Source organism: Pseudophryne corroboree, chromosome 10 (genome assembly GCF_028390025.1).
Source record: "Pseudophryne corroboree isolate aPseCor3 chromosome 10, aPseCor3.hap2, whole genome shotgun sequence".
Taxonomy (NCBI): domain Eukaryota; kingdom Metazoa; phylum Chordata; class Amphibia; order Anura; family Myobatrachidae; genus Pseudophryne; species Pseudophryne corroboree.
The window spans coordinates 9,820,918-9,843,675 of NC_086453.1; the positions used below are offsets into that span (position 1 = coordinate 9,820,918).

The 22,758-nt window shown below is 56.7% G+C and overlaps 1 protein-coding gene across 1 annotated transcript in view; it reads right to left on the reverse strand.

Moving 5' to 3' along the window:
• Window positions 1-6,024: 6,024 nt before the first annotated feature.
• MFAP2 (microfibril associated protein 2) overlaps window positions 6,025-22,758 on the reverse strand; it is a 31,274-nt gene continuing 14,540 nt past the window's right edge. The window contains 7 exon segments of the mRNA XM_063943896.1: window positions 6,025-6,814; window positions 7,627-7,700; window positions 7,922-8,009; window positions 8,171-8,209; window positions 10,160-10,315; window positions 11,492-11,518; window positions 11,673-11,723. Of these exon segments, the coding sequence (XP_063799966.1) occupies window positions 6,711-6,814; window positions 7,627-7,700; window positions 7,922-8,009; window positions 8,171-8,209; window positions 10,160-10,315; window positions 11,492-11,518; window positions 11,673-11,723 (539 nt within the window). The 3' untranslated portion in view covers window positions 6,025-6,710.

Sequence of the window (22,758 nt, forward strand, 5' to 3'; positions counted from 1 at the left end):
GCTGGAGTCGGTGTCTCATTACCCGCCCTGACGATGACCGGTTACCGGCTTATATAATAACGTACTCTGCCGGAAGCTCCGGAGCGAGATTACCAGCTGTGTCAGTGATTATATCTTATTATTACTACAGGCGATTAATGATGATGTCACTTGCTCTTTACATATGCCCTCCAGATTCTCACATGCCCCCTTCCCTTTTCATTCTCATGACCTGTCCACAAACTTTTCACTGGCATGTCCTCCAGCTTCACTTACATATAATTCATCACCTTGCCCACCAGCATTTCCCTCACGTGCCCCCTTCCCACCAGCATTTCAGCATTTCCCTCACGTGCCCCCTTCCCACCAGCATTTCCCTCACGTGCCCCATCCCACCAGCTCTTCCCTCACATGCCCCATTCCCTTCCGCTTTTTTCACACATGCCCCCTTCCCACCAGCTCTTGCCTCACATGCCCCCTTCCCACCAGCTCTTCCCTCTCGTGCCCCCTTCCCCCCAGCACTTCCCTCTCGTGCCCCCTTCCCCCCAGCACTTCCCTCACGTGCCCCCTTCCCCCCAGCACTTCCCTCACGTGCCCCCTTCCCCCCAGCACTTCCCTCACGTGCCCCCTTCCCCCCAGCACTTCCCTCACGTGCCCCCTTCCCCCCCAGCTCTTCCCTCACATGCCCCCTTCCCCCCCAGCTCTTCCCTCACATGCCCCCTTCCCCCCAGCTCTTCCCTCACATGCCCCATTCCCTTCCGCTTTTTTCACACATGCCCCCTTCCCACTATCTCTTCCCTCTCATGCCGCCTTCCCACCAGCTCTTGCCTCTCATGCCCCCTTCCCACCAGCTCTTGCCTCACATGCCCCCTTCCCCCCAGCACTTCCCTCTCGTGCCCCCTTCCCCCCAGCACTTCCCTCTCGTGCCCCCTTCCCCCCAGCACTTCCCTCACGTGCCCCCTTCCCCCCAGCTCTTCCCTCACATGCCCCCTTCCCCCCAGCTCTTCCCTCACATGCCCCATTCCCTTCCGCTTTTTTCACACATGCCCCCTTCCCACTATCTCTTCCCTCGCATACCTCCTTCCCACCAGCTCTTCCCTCGCATACCTCCTTCCCACCAGCTCTTCCCTCTCATGCCCCCTTCCCACCAGTTCTTCCCTCTCATGCCCCCTTCCCACCAGCTCTTCCCTCTCATGCCCCCTTCCCACCAGCTCTTCCCTCACATGCCCCCTTCCCACCAGCTCTTCCTTCACATGCCCCATTCCCTTCCGCTTTTTCCACACATGCCCCTTCCCACCAGCTCTTCCCTCACATGTCCCCTTCCTACCAGCTCTTCCCTCACATGTCCCATTCCCTTCCGCTTTTTTCATTCATGCCCCCTTCCCACCAGCTCTTCCTTCACATGCCCCCTTCCTCCCAGCTCTTCCTTCACATGCCCCATTCCCTTCCGCTTTTTCCACACATGCCCCTTCCCACCAGCTCTTCCTTCACATGTCCCATTCCCTTCCGCTTTTTTCACACATGCCCCCTTCCCACCAGCTCTTCCTTCACATGCCCCCTTCCCTTCTGCTTTTCTCACACATGCCCCCTTCCCACCAGCTCTTCCCTCACATGCCCCATTCCCTTCTGCTTTTCTCACACATGCCCCCTTCCCCCCAGCTCTTCCTTCACACGCCCCCTTCCCACCAGCTCTTCCTTCACATGCCCCATTCCCTTCTGCTTTTCTCACACATGCCCCCTTCCCACCAGCTCTTCCCTCACATGCCCCATTCCCTTCCGCTTTTTTCACACATGCCCCCTTCCCACCAGCTCTTCCTTCACATGCCCCCTTCCCTTCTGCTTTTCTCACACATGCCCCCTTCCCACCAGCTCTTCCCTCACATGCCCCATTCCCTTCTGCTTTTCTCACACATGCCCCCTTCCCCCCAGCTCTTCCTTCACATGCCCCCTTCCCACCAGCTCTTCCTTCACATGCCCCATTCCCTTCTGCTTTTCTCACACATGCCCCCTTCCCACCAGCTCTTCCCTCACATGCCCCATTCCCTTCTGCTTTTCTCACACATGCCCCCTTCCCCCCAGCTCTTCCTTCACATGTCCCCTTCCCACCAGCTCTGCCCTCACATGCCCCATTCCCTTCTGCTTTTCTCACACATGCCCCCTTCCCACCAGCTCTTCCTTCACATGCCCCTTCCCACCAGCTCTTCCCTCACATGTCCCCTTCCTACCAGCTCTTCCCTCACATGCCTCATTCCCACCAGCTCTTCCCTCACATGTCCCATTCCCTTCCGCTTTTTTCACACATGCACCCTTCCCACCATCTCTTCCTTCACATGCCCCATTCCCTTCCGCTTTTCTCACACATGCCCCCTTCCCCCCAGCTCTTTCTTCACATGCCCCATTCCCTTCTGCTTTTCTCACACATGCCCCCTTCCCCCCAGCTCTTTCTTTACATGCCCCATTCCCTTCCGCTTTTTTCACACATGCCCCCTTCCCACCAGCTCTTCCTTCACATGCCCCATTCCCACCAGCTCTTCCTTCAAATGTCCCATTCCCTTCCGCTTTTTTACACATGCCCCCTTCCCACCAGCTCTTCCTTCACATGCCCCTTCCCACAGCTCTAACCTCACATGCCCCCTTCCCTTCTGCTTTTTCCACACATGCCCCCTTCCCACCAGCTCTTCCCTCACATGCCCCCTTCCCTTCCGCTTTTTCCACACATGTCCCCTTCCTACCAGCTCTTCCCTCACATGCCCCCTTCCCTTCTGCTTTTCTCACACATACCCCCTTCCCACCAGCTCTTCCTTCACATGCCCCCTTCCCACCAGCTCTTCCTTCACATGCCCCATTCCCTTCTGCTTTTCTCACACATGCCCCCTTCCCACCAGCTCTTCCCTCACATGCCCCATTCCCTTCTGCTTTTCTCACACATGCCCCCTTCCCACCAGCTCTTCCCTCACATGCCCCATTCCCTTCTGCTTTTCTCACACATGCCCCCTTCCCCCCAGCTCTTCCTTCACATGCCCCCTTCCCACCAGCTCTTCCCTCGCATGCTCCATTCCCTTCTGCTTTTCTCACACATGTCCCCTTCCCACCAGCTCTTCCTTCACATGCCCCATTCCCTTCCGCTTTTTCCACACATGCCCCTTCCCACCAGCTCTTCCCTCACATGTCCCCTTCCTACCAGCTCTTCCCTCACATGCCTCATTCCCACCAGCTCTTCCCTCACATGTCCCATTCCCTTCCGCTTTTTTTCACACATGCTCCCTTCCCACCAGCTCTTTCCACACATGCCCCATTCCCTTCCGCTTTTCTGACACATGCCCCCTTCCTACCAGCTCTTTTCTCACGTGCCCCCTTCCCTCCTGCTTTTCTCACACATGCGCCCTTCCCACCAGCTCTTCCTTCACATGCCCCCTTCCCACCAGCTCTTCCCTCACATGTCCCATTCCATTCCGCTTTTTTCACACATGCCCCCTTCCCACCAGCTCTTCCCTCACATGCCCCATTCCCTTCTGCTTTTCTCACACATGCCCCCTTCCCACCAGCTTTTTCTCACACGCCCCCTTCCCACCAGCTCTTCCCTCACACGCCCCCTTCCCACCAGCTCTTTTCTCACACGCCCCCTTCCCACCAGCTCTTTTCTCACACGCCCCCTTCCCACCAGCACTTCCTTCACATGCCCCCTTCCCACCAGCTCTTCCCTCACATGTCCCATTCCCTTCCGCTTTTTTTCACACATGCTCCCTTCCCACCAGCTCTTTCCACACATGCCCCATTCCCTTCCGCTTTTCTGACACATGCCCCCTTCCTACCAGCTCTTTTCTCACGTGCCCCCTTCCCTCCTGCTTTTCTCACACATGCGCCCTTCCCACCAGCTCTTCCTTCACATGCCCCCTTCCCACCAGCTCTTCCCTCACATGTCCCATTCCATTCCGCTTTTTTCACACATGCCCCCTTCCCACCAGCTCTTCCCTCACATGCCCCATTCCCTTCTGCTTTTCTCACACATGCCCCCTTCCCACCAGCTTTTTCTCACACGCCCCCTTCCCACCAGCTCTTCCCTCACACGCCCCCTTCCCACCAGCTCTTTTCTCACACGCCCCCTTCCCACCAGCACTTCCTTCACATGTCCCCTTCCCACCAGCTCTTCCCTCACATGTCCCATTCCCTTCCGCTTTTTTCACACATGCCCCCTTCCCACCAGCTCTTCCCCCACATGTCCCCTTCCTACCAGCTCTTCCCTCACATGTCCCCTTCCTACCAGCTCTTCCCTCACATGCCTCATTCCCACCAGCTCTTCCCTCACATGTCCCATTCCCTTCCGCTTTTTTCACACATGCACCCTTCCCACCATCTCTTCCTTCACATGCCCCATTCCCTTCCGCTTTTCTCACACATGCCCCCTTCCCCCCAGCTCTTTCTTCACATGCCCCATTCCCTTCTGCTTTTCTCACACATGCCCCCTTCCCCCCAGCTCTTCCCTCACATGCCCCATTCCCTTCCGCTTTTCTCACACATGCCCCCTTCCCCCCAGCTCTTCCTTCACATGCCCCATTCCCACCAGCTCTTCCTTCACATGTCCCATTCCCTACCGCTTTTTTACACATGCCCCCTTCCCACCAGCTCTTCCTTCACATGCCCCTTCCCACAGCTTTAACCTCACATGCCCCCTTCCTTTCTGCTTTATCCACACATGCCCCCTTCCCACCAGCTCTTCCCTCACATGTCCCATTCCCTTCCGCTTTTTTTCACACATGCTCCCTTCCCACCAGCTCTTTCCACACATGCCCCATTCCCACCAGCTCTTTCCACACATGCCCCCTTCCCACCAGCTCTTCCCTCTCATGCCCTCTTCTTGTCAACTTTTCAATCGCATGCCTTCTGTCCACAAGCTTCACTCACCTATCTCGTTTTCTAGCTTCTCACCCGCATGCCGCCCTGCCCACCAGTTTTCCATAACACTGTGCCCCCAGTCTGCACTAACCACTTCATTACACCCTCATTGCTTCTCATATAAATACTTACATACAAGTGACGGGAGATCGCGCAGGGCGATATTCCATTGTTTCTGTTTTTTGCGAACCATAGAGATCGGGTTTAGCCATGTAAAGCCGCTAAACCCGACCAATGTCTTAGATGCGACCGTGAAAAGTGCTGTTTGGGTGCCCACATGGGTCACTTTTCACGCATTTCAGCTCGCCACCAACCCCTTCACCCCCACCTTGGAGGGTACAAGCTGAAAGGAAGACTCCGGCAGCCATCACACCCAAACGGACCTACAATTGAATAGCTCTGTTTGGGTGCCATCTAGTGGCTGCTGGCGGACAAACATTTGAATTCCGCACTAAATGTTTATAATTCAGTGATTTACATAAATCTTATGGAAAATTGGTTTCCACATAACGCAACTTCAACTGGATATGTGACATTAAGCGGTGGTTGATGATGTCATCAGTCTTTACAGTGTCACGTGACTTAGTGAAGGCTTTGTATGAAAACGTACTGTACTTCTCTCTTATGTCAGGTTTCTAGAGATCCTGGGAAGACTTCACTTTAAATGAAATAATTTAAGCTGAACTTTACAGACAGAAATTGTAGCGCTCACACGGCGAATAAAACCCGTCCCCGCACCTCAATTCATTTAGGGCTCATCCGTTCTCACTCTGTAATAAATATAATATACTAATTATCAGCCCGTCAAAATGACACAACAACAAACGGAGCAACGCGTTAATATCCCCGTCAGGCGCCATCTAGCGGCCGCCGGTGGGCAAAACACTTGCCTCCCCCTATAGAGCTAAGGGGCAGCGTTAGCGTTTTATTATATAGGATTGTTTATGTATAGCAGCCAGGGTTAGGCAGATGGGGGTATATGTGCTTTGTCGTAAAATACTTTCTTGCCCACTCAGTACGTGAAATCCCGGTTTATACCCAGCAAATCTATGGTACCAATCGGTTACTGGCACCCAGTGCCGCCCCCAGCTCTGTGCCCCACACAGTTGTCATGTGCCCCACAGAGAATGAGAATTACACTCTGGCGCCCTCTACAGCACAAGATAAAATTCTGCACTTTATTTATCTTTTATACAAAAAAATTACAAAAAGTAAAAAAAAAAGTCAAATAAAAACAAAACACAACATCCCATAATGTGAGTGTGAAGCGGGTGGTGATTCTGGGAAGCTGGAATGTGAAGTCAGAAGAAGACTTGAGCAATAGAGGTCAGGGAGGGCAGTGAGATGGAGGCCGGAGGCATGATGAAGATGGAGGCCAGTGTGCGATGGAGCAGAGGGGACAGTAATGAAGAAGCAGGGTAAGTAGGAGGGTGGCCAGGCAGGAATACAGTACATGATGAATGGGCCTGGAGCTCGGGGGGGCCCCTGGCAAAGTTCCTGAAAGCACCCGTGATCGCGCGGTGTCTTTGTCACCCAACTTCATACACAATGACGTCCCGCAGATTCTCACATCGCGGCAGGCGACTGACCGCAACGTAATCGGAGCCCTCAGCCGCCGGGGAAACCAGTCCCAGGCAGAGTTTGGAGGACATGGCGGTGAAGTGCAGTGTGCTGGGCTGGCTATCATATCTCAGACGGTGCCCATCAGTGTGGCACATACAGTACAAACAGTAAGATACGGGGAAATACTACTAACCACCTCCCACCCCTCCAGTAATCACACTGACTGCGGGCGGCGCCAGGTGGCGGGGGCTCCTTGCTGGTGGCACCGGGATCATCTAGCAGCCGCCACAGCTCTTGCTGCACTGAGAGGCCACAGAATGGCACATGCCAGTGGATGCCACCACCCCGCAGCGCGGGTACTTGTCCCTGCAGAGGTCAGCTGGGGAGGAGAAGGGAAAGAGATTACATTACACACAATACAGCGGTCACCGACCAAGAACGCTGCAACTCGTGTCCAGGGCGCAGGCTCTGCTGCACACACGCATATTACACGCCATGCAGGTCAGCTCTCTGTGTGTCACGTGTTCTCTGTGCAGACCACGTCATGCCTCTACAGGACATGGCTTCATGTGCTAGAAAACATACAATGATGTATGTAACGTGGAAATGTGTGAGCCACGTGTGGGTGTTCTACAGATCAGAGGACACGAGCTAGTGTTGTGTGTCCGTTACTCATGTCACATAACGTGTGCGAGTGGCATGTGCCAGTTACTCATGTCATACATGTGCGAGTCACGTATGCCAGTTACTCATGTCATATAACATGTGCGAGTCAAATGCAGCTATTGTGCAGAATACAGACAAAGTGCACAGATACACAGCATCATACATGTTGAAAAAGGTAAAGGACACGTGTTTCAGAGCGTGTTATACAGATCATAGTTGTAGGAGTAAACTGGATCAAAGGACACGTGTTACAGCGCATGTTACACGGATTATAGCGTGTGTGTAAAATTGATAATAGGACACGTGTTTCAGAGTATGTTACACGGATCGTAGGACGTGTGTACCATAGATAATAGGATACATGTTACAGCGCATGTAACACAGGTTATAGCGTATGTAACATAGATAATAGGACACGGGTTAGAGTATGTAACACAGATTATAGAACGTATGTACCATAGATAATAGGACACGTGTTTCAGAGCGTGTTACACGGATTATAGGATGCATATTACAGGTTCTCACCTCTCAGGAGTTCCTCGTGTGCACATACAATACGCACACAGATTTCTTTGTTTATCACATACATGCGGCGGAGGCTGGAAAACACAAGGACAGCGCTCAGAGTTTGGGGGGTGACGCAGGACACAGTAAAAGGGAAATGTTATTGGTTGTAACAAAACACAGAACATGTAACGTTTTCTGCCGCTGATCAGGGGGATACATTATATATCGCATTTTACTACTGGGAACCAAGACTGAGAAGTGGAGCATTTGTCACAGGAGCCAGCTAACGACACAGTGCGAGAGCGCCACCTACCTGTACAGGCAGATCCCTTGCAGGCACTGCTTGCAGGGTTTGTGTACGGAGTATAGGCGGGTGCAGGGGTACTGCTCCTCGCGGCAATCTGTACGGGAACACAGGCATACTCAGCACTGTACAGCCAATGACTGTACCAGGCATTATACAAAAACAATAGAGAAACCCCCCCCCCCAGTGGAGTGCCAGGGTAATATATCCGTCACTGAACGACCTACAGCTGGTTACAGTCAGCTACCTGGTACTTACCCAGGGGCCCCGGCTCTGTTGGTTCAGTTTGATAAGTATCTGAAAGAGAAAAATACAGGGTTACTAGAACGTGACGGGATATACAGCGGAACTCATCGGAACCGTTACAGGTATATACTGTGGAACTGTTACAGGCATATACTGCGGAACGCATCGGAACAGTTACAGGCATATACTGCGGAACGCAACTGAACCGTTACAGGCATATACTGCGGAACTCATCGGAACCGTTACAGGCATATATTGCGGAACGCATCGGAACAGTTACAGGCATATACTGCGGAACGCAACTGAACCGTTACAGGCATATACTGCGGAACTCATCGGAACCGTTACAGGCATATATTGCGGAACGCATCGGAACAGTTACAGGCATATACTGCGGAACGCAACTGAACCGTTACAGGCATATACTGCGGAACGCATCGGAACAGTTACAGGCATATACTGCGGAACGCAACTGAACCGTTACAGGCATATACTGCGGAACGCAACGGAACAGTTACAGGCATATATTGCGGAACGCATCGGAACAGTTACAGGCATATATTGCGGAACGCATCGGAACCGTTACAGGCATATATTGTGGAACGCATTGGAACAGTTACAGGCATATATTGCGGAACGCATCGGAACCGTTACAGGCATATATTGCGGAACGCATCGGAACAGTTACAGGCATATACTGCGGAACGCAACTGAACCGTTACAGGCATATACTGCGGAACTCATCGGAACCGTTACAGGCATATATTGCGGAACGCATCGGAACAGTTACAGGCATATACTGCGGAACGCAACTGAACCGTTACAGGCATATACTGCGGAACGCATCGGAACAGTTACAGGCATATACTGCGGAACGCAACTGAACCGTTACAGGCATATACTGCGGAACGCGTCGGACCTGTTACAGGCATATACTGCGGAACGATTACAGGCATATACTGCGGAACGCAACGGAACCATTACAGGCATACACTGCGGAACGCAACGGAACAGTTACAGGCATATACTGCGGAACGCAACTGAACAGTTACAGGCATATACTGCGGAACGCATCGGAACAGTTACAGGCATATACTGCGGAACGCAACTGAACCGTTACAGGCATATACTGCGGAACGCAACGGAACAGTTACAGGCATATACTGCGGAACGCAACTGAACCGTTACAGGCATATACTGCGGAACGCGTCGGACCTGTTACAGGCATATACTGCGGAACGCGTCGGACCTGTTACAGGCATATACTGCGGAACGATTACAGGCATATACTGCGGAACGCAACGGAACCATTACAGGCATACACTGCGGAACGCATCGGAACAGTTACAGGCATATACTGCGGAACGCAACTGAACAGTTACAGGCATATACTGCGGAACGCAACTGAACCGTTACAGGCATATACTGCGGAACGCATCGGAACAGTTACAGGCATATACTGCGGAACGCAACTGAACCGTTACAGGCATATACTGCGGAACGCAACTGAACCGTTACAGGCATATACTGCGGAACGCGTCGGACCTGTTACAGGCATATACTGCGGAACGATTACAGGCATATACTGCGGAACGCAACGGAACCATTACAGGCATACACTGCGGAACCATTACAGACATATACTGCGAAATGCAGCAGAACGGTTACAGGCATATACTGCGGAACCATTACAGACATATATAAAGCAAAACGTGATGGAACACTTACAGGCATATACCGCGAAAGCAACGGAACCGTTACAGGCATATACTGTACTGCAGAATATCCTGTATGTTATAGGCCTGGTGACTACAGAGAATGAGGCACCAGCAGAAACATTAGGTAAAGCGTTATTCCTGGTGACACTCCCATACAGACACTGCACCAGTATAGACCTAAATCCAGCCATGTATTACTCTGTTTCCAGCAGCGATTATACATCATCACATTCAGTTACAGAAAGTGAAATGCGTCGGCGGTGTTGGTTACCAGGGGACTCACCGAATGTCGGGACTGGGATAACCTCCTGCTGGGTCTGCTGCTGCTGCTGGGGGACGTACTGGAACTGATCCAACGACTGGTGAACATCCGGCTGAGTCAGGACATGGAACCCCGTCTGGATCTGCTGATTCGGCTGCTGTGGCCCCAGAGATTGCTCTGCAAAGAATCCCAGTATTCAGTATACACAGCAAGTGTTAGATACACGCAGCATATGCCGACACAACAGACGTATCCGGACGTCCGGGGAAAACAGAACAGGTGTCTCCGCGGAATCCACAGTATGGAGTCTGTTCCTACCCACACAAATGCTCTCATTCACCCTAATCCAGACCCCACTCAGAATGCCGACATGGACATTACGTCAATATGTAAAATGGCAACACGGTCCAAATTTTCATACTGTATACACCAAAATGTCGACTATATTTTTGTGTTATTTTTAGGGTTAGGTTTAGAGATAAGCTAAAATATGCACAAAACAGTATGTCGGCATTCTGGTGTCGACATTTTACATTATGAACCTGTCGCCTTAACATTTTCCCTGCCGACATAATGTCCACGTCGGCATTCAGACTGTCAGTGTTCACTGAATACTGATACCACACCCTCGCGGACCCCGAAATAGTACGTGCCCAGTGGGCGATACTGCAATTATTAATGTAGAAATATGTGACATAACACAGACCATCACGGGGCAAAGCGGCGCTAACCACGATTTATGTTACCATTACCTTAAAACCAATATTTTATTATTACCCTTTATCTGTATAGTGCCAGCGTCTCTACAGCGTAGGTCAGAATGGTTATTCATTCACACCAGACCCCGTGACAGTGGAGCTTACGCTCTAATGGTCTGACTCATGTTTGTAAGTAAAGCAAATTATCAAGCAACTTGGCAAAACCATGTGCACTGCAGGTGGGGCGGAAGTAACATGTGCAGAGAGAGTTAGATTTGGGTGTGGTGTGTTCAAACTGAAATCTAAACTGCAGTGTAAAAATAAAGCAGCCACTATTTACCCTGCACAGAAACAATATAACCCACCCAAATCTAACTCTCTCTGCACATGTTACATCTGCCCCACCTGCAGTGCACATGGTTTTGCCCAGTTGCTTGATAATTTTCTTTACTTACGATCATGAATCAGACCCTAATTGAGTGAGAAGCCCGTTCACCTAACGGGATAATTTTCGACATTTACAAGTTACTGGGGAGGTGAGAACATGAAACGAGCCACAACGCACAGAAGGGTCCTGCTGGGTGGGGGTATCATTGGCACGGGGGATGTACGCTGGCAGAGTCTTGCTGAAAGTGAGCATACATCTGTCCCTTACCGTCATAATCGTAGTAATATGGGGCATCTGTAAGACAAAGGGAAAACAACAGCGTAAGAATAGGAATCCTCGTATCCGCTGAGATCACGTTCTCTTATCCAGAGATCAAAGGTTCCTTCATTGCAGGGAAGTCCGACAAATGCCTGTAATGTCTCTGTGACGTGCTCGGGGGTAGTCTCACCTGTCGGGTTGTCATACGCTGGGTCATACGGCTGCTGCTGGGCCAAGAGTCCTACAATACAAAGAGAAAAGTGAGTATCGGACAGTACATATGAAGCCTTGGACTCAGAGACAGGAGACCTGCGCCCAGGGGTGGCTGAGGTATATGCCGGGGCTGGACTCTGCATCAGAGACAGGAGACCTGTGCCCAGGGGTGGCTGAGGTATATGCCGGGGCTGGACTCTGCGTCAGAGACAGGAGACCTGCGCCCAGGGGTGGCTGAGGTATATGCCGGGGCTGGATTCAGAGACAGGAGACCTGCGCCCAGGGGTGGCTGAGGTATATACCGGGGCTGGATTCAGCGTCCGAGACAGGAGACCTGCGCCCAGGGGTGGCTGAGGTATATGCCGGGGCTGGACTCTGCGTCAGAGACAGGAGACCTGCGCCCAGGGGTGGCTGAGGTATATGCCGGGGCTGGACTCTGCGTCAGAGACAGGAGACCTGCACCCAGGGGTGGCTGAGGTATATGCCGGGGCTGGACTCTGCGTCAGAGACAGGAGACCTGCGCCCAGGGGTGGCCGAGGTATATGCCGGGGCTGGATTCAGCGTCAGAGACAGAAGACCTGCACCCAGGGGTGGCTGAGGTATATGCCTGGGCTGGATTCTGCGTCAGAGACAGGAGACCTGCACCCAGGGGTGGCTGAGGTATATGCCTGGGCTGGATTCTGCGTCAGAGACAGGAGACCTGCGCCCAGGGGCGGCTGAGGTATATGCTGGGGCTGGACTCAGCGTCAGAGACAGAAGACCTGCGCCCAGGGGTGGCTGAGGTATATGCCGGGGCTGGATTCAGCGTCAGAGACAGGAGACCTGCGCCCAGGGGTGGCTGAGGTATATGCCGGGGCTGGACTCTGCGTCAGAGACAGGAGACCTGCGCCCAGGGGTGGCTGAGGTATATGCCGGGGCTGGATTCAGCGTCAGAGACAGGAGACCTGCGCCCAGGGGTGGCTGAGGTATATGCCGGGGCTGGACTCTGCGTCAGAGATGGGAGACCTGCGCCCAGGGGTGGCTGAGGTATATGCCGGTGCTGGACTCTGCGTCAGAGATGGGGGACCTGCGCCCAGGGGCGGCTGAGGTATGTGCCGGGGCTGGATTCAGCGTCAGAGACAGGAGACCTGCGCCCAGGGGCGGCTGAGGTATATGCCGGGGCTGGACTCTGCGTCAGAGACAGGAGACCTGCGCCCAGGGGTGGCTGAGGTATATGCCGGGGCTGCATTCAGCGTCAGAGACAGGAGACCTGCGCCCAGGGGTGGCTGAGGTATATGCTGGGGCTGGACTCTGCGTCAGAGACAGGAGACCTACGCCCAGGGGTGGCTGAGGTATATGCCGGGGCTGGATTCAGCGTCAGAGACAGGAGGCCTGCGCCCAGGGGTGGCTGAGGTATATGCCGGGGCTGGATTCAGCGTCAGAGACAGGAGACCTGCGCCCAGGGGTGGCTGAGGTATATGCCGGGGCTGGACTCTGCGTCAGAGACAGGAGACCTGCGCCCAGGGGCGGCTGAGGTATATGCCGGGGCTGGATTCAGCGTCAGAGACAGGAGACCTGCGCCCAGGGGCGGCTGAGGTATATGCCGGGGCTGGATTCAGCGTCAGAGACAGGAGACCTGCGCCCAGGGGCGGCTGAGGTATATGCCGGGGCTGGATTCAGCATCAGAGACAGGAGACCTGCGCCCAGGAGTGGCTGAGGTATATGTCGGGGCTGGACTCTGTGTCAGAGATGGGAGACCTGCGCCCAGGAGTGGCTGAGGTATATGCTGGGGCTGGACTCTGCGTCAGAGACAGGAGACCTGCGCCCAGGGGTGGCTGAGGTATATGCCGGGGCTGGACTCTGCGTCAGAGACGGGGGACCTGCGCCCAGGGGCGGCTGAGGTATATGCCGGGGCTGGATTCAGCGTCAGAGACAGGAGACCTGCGCCCAGGGGTGGCTGAGGTATATGCCGGGGCTGGATTCAGCATCAGAGACAGGAGACCTGCGCCCAGGAGTGGCTGAGGTATATGTCGGGGCTGGACTCTGCGTCAGAGATGGGAGACCTGCGCCCAGGAGTGGCTGAGGTATATGCTGGGGCTGGACTCTGCATCAGAGACAGGAGACCTGTGCCCAGGGGCGGCTGAGGTATATGCCGGGGCTGGACTCTGCGTCAGAGACAGGAGACCTGCGCCCAGGGGCGGCTGAGGTATATACCGGGGCTGGACTCTGCGTCAGAGACAGGAGACCTGCGCCCAGGGGTGGCTGAGGTATATGCCGGGGCTGGATTCAGCGTCAGAGACAGGAGACCTGCGCCCAGCGGTGGCTGAGGTATATGCTGGGGCTGGACTCTGCGTCAGAGACCGGGGACCTGCGCCCAGGGGCGGCTGAGGTATATGCTGGGGCTGGACTCTGCGTCAGAGACAGGAGACCTGCGCCCAGGGGTGGCTGAGGTATATGCCGGGGCTGGACTCTGCGTCAGAGACAGGAGATCTGCGCCCAGGGGTGGCTGAGGTATATGCCGGGGCTGGATTCAGCGTCAGAGACAGGAGACCTGTGCCCAGGGGTGGCTGAGGTATATGCCGGGGCTGGACTCTGCGTCAGAGACAGGAGACCTGCGCCCAGGGGCGGCTGAGGTATATACCGGGGCTGGACTCTGCGTCAGAGACAGGAGACCTGCGCCCAGGGGTGGCTGAGGTATATGCCGGGGCTGGATTCAGCGTCAGAGACAGGAGACCTGCGCCCAGCGGTGGCTGAGGTATATGCTGGGGCTGGACTCTGCGTCAGAGACCGGGGACCTGCGCCCAGGGGCGGCTGAGGTATATGCCGGGGCTGGACTCTGCGTCAGAGACAGGAGACCTGCGCCCAGGGGTGGCTGAGGTATATGCCGGGGCTGGACTCTGCGTCAGAGACAGGAGATCTGCGCCCAGGGGTGGCTGAGGTATATGCCGGGGCTGGATTCAGCGTCAGAGACAGGAGACCTGTGCCCAGGGGTGGCTGAGGTATATGCCGGGGCTGGACTCTGCGTCAGAGACAGGAGACCTGCGCCCAGGGGCGGCTGAGGTATATGCCGGGGCTGGATTCAGCGTCAGAGACAGGAGACCTACGCCCAGGGGTGGCTGAGGTATATGCCCGGGCTGGATTCAGCGTCAGAGACAGGAGACCTGCGCCCAGAGGTGGCTGAGGTATATGCTGGGGCTGGACTCTACGTCAGAGACGGGGGACCTGCGCCCAGGGGCGGCTGAGGTATATGCCGGGGCTGGACTCTGCGTCAGAGACAGGAGACCTGTGCCCAGGGGTGGCTGAGGTATATGCTGGGGCTGGACTCTGCGTCAGAGACAGGAGACCTGCGCCCAGGGGCGGCTGAGGTATATACCGGGGCTGGATTCAGCGTCAGAGACAGGAGACCTGCGCCCAGGGGCGGCTGAGGTATATACCGGGGCTGGACTCTGCGTCAGAGACAGGAGACCTGCGCCCAGGGGTGGCTGAGGTATATGCTGGGGCTGGACTCTGCGTCCTGAGACGGGGGACCTGCGCCCAGGGGCGGCTGAGGTATATGCCGGGGCTGGGCTCTGCGTCAGAGACAGGAGACCTGCGCCCAGGGGTGGCTGAGGTATATGCCGGGGCTGGATTCAGCGTCAGAGACAGGAGACCTGCGCCCAGGGGTAGCTGAGGTATATGCCGGGGCTGGACTCTGCGTCAGAGACGGGAGACCTGCGCCCAGGGGTGGCTGAGGTATATGCCGGGGCTGGACTCTGCGTCAGAGACAGGAGACCTGCGCCAAGGGGTGGCTGAGGTATATGTCGGGGCTGGACTCTGCGTCAGAGACAGGAGACCTGCGCCAAGGGGTGGCTGAGGTATATACCGGGGCTGGACTCTGCGTCAGAGACAGGAGACCTGCGCCCAGTGGTGGCTGAGGTATATGCCGGGGCTGGATTCAGCGTCAGAGACAGGAGACCTGCGCCCAGGGGTGGCTGAGGTATATGCCGGGGCTGGATTCAGCGTCAGAGACAGGAGACCTGCGCCCAGGGGTGGCTGAGGTATATGCCGGGGCTGGATTCAGCGTCAGAGACAGGAGACCTGCGCCCAGGGGCGGCTGAGGTATATGCCGGGGCTGGATTCAGCGTCAGAGACAGGAGACCTGTGCCCAGGGGTGGCTGAGGTATATGTCGGGGCTGGACTCTGTGTCAGAGATGGGAGACCTGCGCCCAGGAGTGGCTGAGGTATATGCTGGGGCTGGACTCTGCGTCAGAGACAGGAGACCTGCGCCCAGGGGTGGCTGAGGTATATGCCGGGGCTGGACTCTGCGTCAGAGACGGGGGACCTGCGCCCAGGGGCGGCTGAGGTATATGCCGGGGCTGGATTCAGCGTCAGAGACAGGAGACCTGCGCCCAGGAGTGGCTGAGGTATATGTCGGGGCTGGACTCTGCGTCAGAGATGGGAGACCTGCGCCCAGGAGTGGCTGAGGTATATGCCGGGGCTGGACTCTGCATCAGAGACAGGAGACCTGCGCCCAGGGGTGGCTGAGGTATATGCCGGGGCTGGACTCTGCATCAGAGACAGGAGACCTGCGCCCAGGGGCGGCTGAGGTATATGCCGGGGCTGGACTCTGCGTCAGAGACAGGAGACCTGCGCCCAGGGGCGGCTGAGGTATATACCGGGGCTGGACTCTGCGTCAGAGACAGGAGACCTGCGCCCAGGGGTGGCTGAGGTATATGCCGGGGCTGGATTCAGCGTCAGAGACAGGAGACCTGCGACCAGCGGTGGCTGAGGTATATGCTGGGGCTGGACTCTGCGTCAGAGACCGGGGACCTGCGCCCAGGGGCGGCTGAGGTATATGCTGGGGCTGGACTCTGCGTCAGAGACAGGAGACCTGCGCCCAGGGGTGGCTGAGGTATATGCCGGGGCTGGACTCTGCGTCAGAGACAGGAGATCTGCGCCCAGGGGTGGCTGAGGTATATGCCGGGGCTGGATTCAGCGTCAGAGACAGGAGACCTGTGCCCAGGGGTGGCTGAGGTATATGCCGGGGCTGGACTCTGCATCAGAGACAGGAGACCTGCGCCCAGGGGTGGCTGAGGTATATGCCGGGGCTGGACTCTGCGTCAGAGACAGGAGACCTGCGCCCAGGGGCGGCTGAGGTATATGCCGGGGCTGGATTCAGCGTCAGAGACAGGAGACCTACGCCCAGGGGTGGCTGAGGTATATGCCCGGGCTGGATTCAGCGTCAGAGACAGGAGTACTGCACCCAGGGGTGGCTGAGATATATGCCGGGGCTGGATTCAGCGTCAGAGACAGGAGACCTGCGCCCAGGGGTGGCTGAGGTATATGCCGGGGCTGGACTCTACGTCAGAGACGGGGGACCTGCGCCCAGGGGCGGCTGAGGTATATGCCGGGGCTGGACTCTGCGTCAGAGACAGGAGACCTGTGCCCAGGGGTGGCTGAGGTATATGCTGGGGCTGGACTCTGCGTCAGAGACAGGAGACCTGCGCCCAGGGGCGGCTGAGGTATATACCGGGGCTGGATTCAGCGTCAGAGACAGGAGACCTGCGCCCAGGGGCGGCTGAGGTATATACCGGGGCTGGACTCTGCGTCAGAGACAGGAGACCTGCGCCCAGGGGTGGCTGAGGTATATGCTGGGGCTGGACTCTGCGTCCTGAGACGGGGGACCTGCGCCCAGGGGCGGCTGAGGTATATGCCGGGGCTGGGCTCTGCGTCAGAGACAGGAGACCTGCGCCCAGGGGTGGCTGAGGTATATGCCGGGGCTGGATTCAGCGTCAGAGACAGGAGACCTGCGCCCAGGGGTAGCTGAGGTATATGCCGGGGCTGGACTCTGCGTCAGAGATGGGAGACCTGCGCCCAGGGGTGGCTGAGGTATATGCCGGGGCTGGACTCTGCGTCAGAGACAGGAGACCTGCGCCAAGGGGTGGCTGAGGTATATGTCGGGGCTGGACTCTGCGTCAGAGACAGGAGACCTGCGCCAAGGGGTGGCTGAGGTATATACCGGGGCTGGACTCTGCGTCAGAGACAGGAGACCTGCGCCCAGTGGTGGCTGAGGTATATGCCGGGGCTGGATTCAGCGTCAGAGACAGGAGACCTGCGCCCAGGGGTGGCTGAGGTATATGCCGGGGCTGGATTCAGCGTCAGAGACAGGAGACCTGCGCCCAGGGGTGGCTGAGGTATATGCCGGGGCTGGATTCAGCGTCAGAGACAGGAGACCTACGCCCAGGGGTGGCTGAGGTATATGCCCGGGCTGGATTCAGCGTCAGAGACAGGAGACCTGCGCCCAGGGGCGGCTGAGGTATATGCCGGGGCTGGATTCAGCGTCAGAGACAGGAGACCTACGCCCAGGGGTGGCTGAGGTATATGCCGGGGCTGGATTCAGCGTCAGAGACAGAAGACCTGCGCCCAGGGGTGGCTGAGGTATATGCCGGGGCTGGATTCAGCGTCAGAGACAGGAGACCTGCGCCCAGGGGTGGCTGAGGTATATGCCGGGGCTGGACTCTGCGTCAGAGACAGAAGACCTGCGCCCAGGGGCGGCGTAGGCTGAGAGGCGACAGAGTTTTCCACACAATACCAATGTCAAGATTTTTGAGAAAAATAAATAGATTTGAATCTTATGGTATTAAGGATTTGGTACATAACCTCCCATGAGGTAAATCCAGGCCCAAGGGCACTTACATGGTGCTGCTTCTGTGAATGACTGACCTCTTATTCCTAAAAATGCTGCTGATTGATTTTATTATTTATATATCACTATTTGTCCTTTACCAATATGGCTGCCACAATGTACTTTTATCAATATGCAATAACATGGGGCAAGAGGACAATATGTAAAGACTAATAACAGCAAATACAGAAACGAGAGGCTGGAGATCTAGAAATAATGAACAGTCAGAGACAGGATGGAGTCCCGGGGCCGAGGAGCAGTCAGAGATAGAATGGAGTCTCGGTGGGGTGAGGAGCAGTCAGATAGATGATGGAGTCCCGGGGCTGAGGAGCAGTAAGAGATAGGATGGAGTCCCGAGACTGAGGAGTAGTCAGAGATAGAATGGAGTCTCGGTGGGGTGAGGAGCAGTCAGAGAGAGGATGGAGTCCCGGCGCTGAGGAGCAGTCAGAGAGAGGATGGAGCCCTGGTGGGGTGAGGAGTAGTCAGAGACAGGATGGAGATTCGTGGGGTGAGGAACAGTCAGAGAGAGAATGGAGTCCCGGTGGGGTGAGGAGCAGTCAGGGAGAGTATGGAGTCCTGGGGGTGAGGAGCAGTCAGAGAGAGGATGGAGTCCGGGACTGAGGAGCAGTCAGAGAGAGGATGATGTCCCGGTGGGGTGAGGAGCAGTCAGAGAGAGGATGGAGTCCGGGACTGAGGAGCAGTCAGAGAGAGGACGGAGTCCCGGTGGGGTGAGGAGCAGTCAGAGAGAGGATGGAGTCCGGGACTGAGGAGCAGTCAGAGAGAGAATGGAGTCCCGGGGGTGAGAAGCAGTCAGGGAGAGGATAGAGTCCTGGGGCTGAGGAGCTGTCAGAGAGAGGATGGAGTCCTGGTGGGGTGAGGAGCAGTTAGAGAGAGGATGGAGTCCCGGGGGTGAGGAGCAGTCAGAAAGGGGATGGAGCCCTGGGGGTGAGGGGCAGTCAGACAGAGAATGTAGTCCCGGTGGGGTGAGGAGCAGTCAGGGAGAGGATGGAGTCCCGGGGTGAGGAGCAGTCAGAGACAGGATGGAGCCCCAGTGGGGTGAGGAGCAGCCAGAAAGAGGATGGAGTCCCGGTGGGGTGAGGAGCAGTTAGAGAGAGAATGGAGTCCCGGGGGTGAGGAGCAGTCAGAGAGAGGATGGAGTCCCGGTGGGGTGAGGAGCAGTCAGAGAGAGGATGGAGTCCAGGTGGGGGTGAGAAGCAGTCAGGGAGAGGATGGAGTCCTGGGGCTGAGGAGCAGTCAGAGAGAGGATGGAGTCCTGGTGGGGTGAGGAGCAGTTAGAGAGAGGATGGAGTCCTGGTGGGGTGAGGAGCAGTTAGAGAGAGGATGGAGTCCTGGTGGGGTGAGGAGCAGTTAGAGAGAGGATGGAGTCCCGGGGGCGAGGAGCAGTCAGAAAGGGGATGGAGTCCTGGGGGTGACGGGCAGTCAGACAGAGAATGTAGTCCCGGTGGGGTGAGAAGCAGTCAGGGAGAGTATGGTGTCCGGGACTGAGGAGCAGTCAGAGAGAGGATGGAGTCCCGGTGGGGTGAGGCGCAGTCAGAGAGAGGATGGAGTCCCGGGGGTGAGGAGCAGTCAGAGAGGATGAAGTTCCAGGGTGAGGAGCAGTCATAGAGGATGGAGTCCAGGTGGGGTGAGAAGCAGTCAGGGAGAGTATGGAGTCCTGGGGGTGAGGAGCAGTCAGAGAGGATGGAGTCCGGGACTGAGGAGCAGTCAGAGAGAGGATGATGTCCCGTGGGGTGAGGAGCAGTCAGAGAGAGGATGGAGTCCCGGTGGGATGAGGAGCAGTCAGAGAGAGGATGGAGTCCAGGTGGGGTGAGGAGCAGTCAGGGAGAGGATGGAGTCCCGGGGATGAGGAGCAGTCAGAGACAGGATGGAGCCCCGGTGGGGTGAGGAGCAGTCAGAAAGAGGATGGAGTCCCGGTGGGGTGAGGAGAAGTTAGAGAGAGGATGGAGTCCCGGGGGTGAGGAGCAGTCAGAAAGGGGATGGAGTCCTGGGGGTGAGGAGCAGTCAGAGAGAGGATAGAGTCCCGGGGGTGAGGAGCAGTCAGAGAGAGGATAGAGTCCCGGGGGTGAGGAGCAGTCAGAGAGAGGATAGAGTCCCGGGGGTGAGGAGCAGTCAGAGAGAGGATGTAGTCCTGGTGGGGTGAGGAGCAGTCAGCGAGAGGATGGAGGCCCGGGGGTGAGGCACTGTCAGAGAGATGATGGAGCCCTGGGGGTGAGGAGCAGTCATATAAAGGATGGAGTCCTGGTGGGGTGAGAAGCAGTCAGACAGAGAATGGAGTCCCGGTGGGGTGAGGAGCAGTCAGAGAGAGGATGGAGTCCCGGTGGGGTGAGGAGCAGTCAGAGAGAGGATGGAGTCCCGGTGGGGTGAGGAGCAGTCAGAGAGAGGATGGAGTCCCGGTGGGGTGAGGAGCAGTCAGAGAGAGGATGGAGTCCAGGTGGGGTGAGGAGCAGTCAGAGAGAGGATGGAGTCCAGGTGGGTTGAGGAGCAGTCAGAAAGAGGATGGAGTCCCGGTGGGGTGAGCAGCAGTTAGAGAGAGAATGGAGTCCCGGGGGTGAGGAGCAGTCAGTGAGAGGATGGAGTCCCGGGGGTGAGGAGCAGTCAGAGAGAGGATGGAGTCCCGGTGGGGTGTGGAGCAGTCAGGGAGAGAATGGAGTCCCGGTGGGGTGAGGAGCAGTCAGGGAGAGAATGGAGTCCCGGTGGGGTGAGGAGCAGTCAGGGAGAGAATGGAGTGCCGGGGGTGAGGCACTGTCAGAGAGATGATGGAGCCCTGGGGGTGAGGAGCAGTCATATAAAGGATGGAGTCCTGGTGGGGTGAGAAGCAGTCAGACAGAGAATGGAGTCCCGATGGGGTGAGGAGCAGTCAGAGAGAGGATGGAGTCCCGGTGGGGTGAGGAGCAGTCAGAGAGAGGATGGAGTCCAGGTGGGGTGAGGAGCAGTCAGAGAGAGGATGGAGTCCAGGTGGGTTGAGGAGCAGTCAGAAAGAGGATGGAGTCCCGGTGGGGTGAGCAGCAGTTAGAGAGAGAATGGAGTCCCGGGGGTGAGGAGCAGTCAGTGAGAGGATGGAGTCCCAGGGGTGAGGAGCAGTCAGAGAGAGGATGGAGTCCCGGTGGGGTGTGGAGCAGTCAGGGAGAGAATGGAGTCCCGGTGGGGTGAGGAGCAGTCAGGGAGAGAATGGAGTCCCGGTGGGGTGAGGAGCAGTCAGGGAGAGAATGGAGTGCCGGGGGTGAGGCACTGTCAGAGAGATGATGGAGCCCTGGGGGTGAGGAGCAGTCATATAAAGGATGGAGTCCTGGTGGGGTGAGAAGCAGTCAGACAGAGAATGGAGTCCCGATGGGGTGAGGAGCAGTCAGAGAAAGGATGGAGTCCCGGTGGGGTGAGGAGCAGTCAGAGAGAGGATGGAGTCCAGGTGGGGTGAGGAGCAGTCAGAGAGAGGATGGAGTCCAGGTGGGTTGAGGAGCAGTCAGAAAGAGGATGGAGTCCCGGTGGGGTGAGCAGCAGTTAGAGAGAGAATGGAGTCCCAGGGGTGAGGAGCAGTCAGTGAGAGGATGGAGTCCCGGGGGTGAGGAGCAGTCAGAGAGAGGATGGAGTCCCGGTGGGGTGTGGAGCAGTCAGGGAGAGAATGGAGTCCCGGTGGGGTGAGGAGCAGTCAGGGAGAGAATGGAGTCCCGGTGGGGTGAGGAGCAGTCAGGGAGAGAATGGAGTGCCGGGGGTGAGGCACTGTCAGAGAGATGATGGAGCCCTGGGGGTGAGGAGCAGTCATATAAAGGATGGAGTCCTGGTGGGGTGAGAAGCAGTCAGACAGAGAATGGAGTCCCGATGGGGTGAGGAGCAGTCAGAGAGAGGATGGAGTCCCGGTGGGGTGAGGAGCAGTCAGAGAGAGGATGGAGTCCAGGACTGAGGAGCAGTCAGAGAGAGGATGGAGTCCCGGTGGGGTGAGGAGCAGTCAGAGAGAGGATGGAGTCCCGGTGGGGTGAGGAGCAGTCAGAGAGAGGATGGAGTCCCGGTGGGGTGAGGAGCAGTCAGAGAGAGGATGGAGTCCCGGTGGGGTGAGGAGCAGTCAGAGAGAGGATGGAGTCCCGGTGGGGTGAGGAGCAGTCAGAGAGAGGATGGAGTCCCGATGGGGTGAGGAGCAGTCAGAGAGAGGATGGAGTCCAGGTGGGGTGAGGAGCAGTCAGAGAGAGGATGGAGTCCAGGTGGGTTGAGGAGCAGTCAGAAAGAGGATGGAGTCCCGGTGGGGTGAGCAGCAGTTAGAGAGAGAATGGAGTCCCGGGGGTGAGGAGCAGTCAGTGAGAGGATGGAGTCCCAGGGGTGAGGAGCAGTCAGAGAGAGGATGGAGTCCCGGTGGGGTGTGGAGCAGTCAGGGAGAGAATGGAGTCCCGGTGGGGTGAGGAGCAGTCAGGGA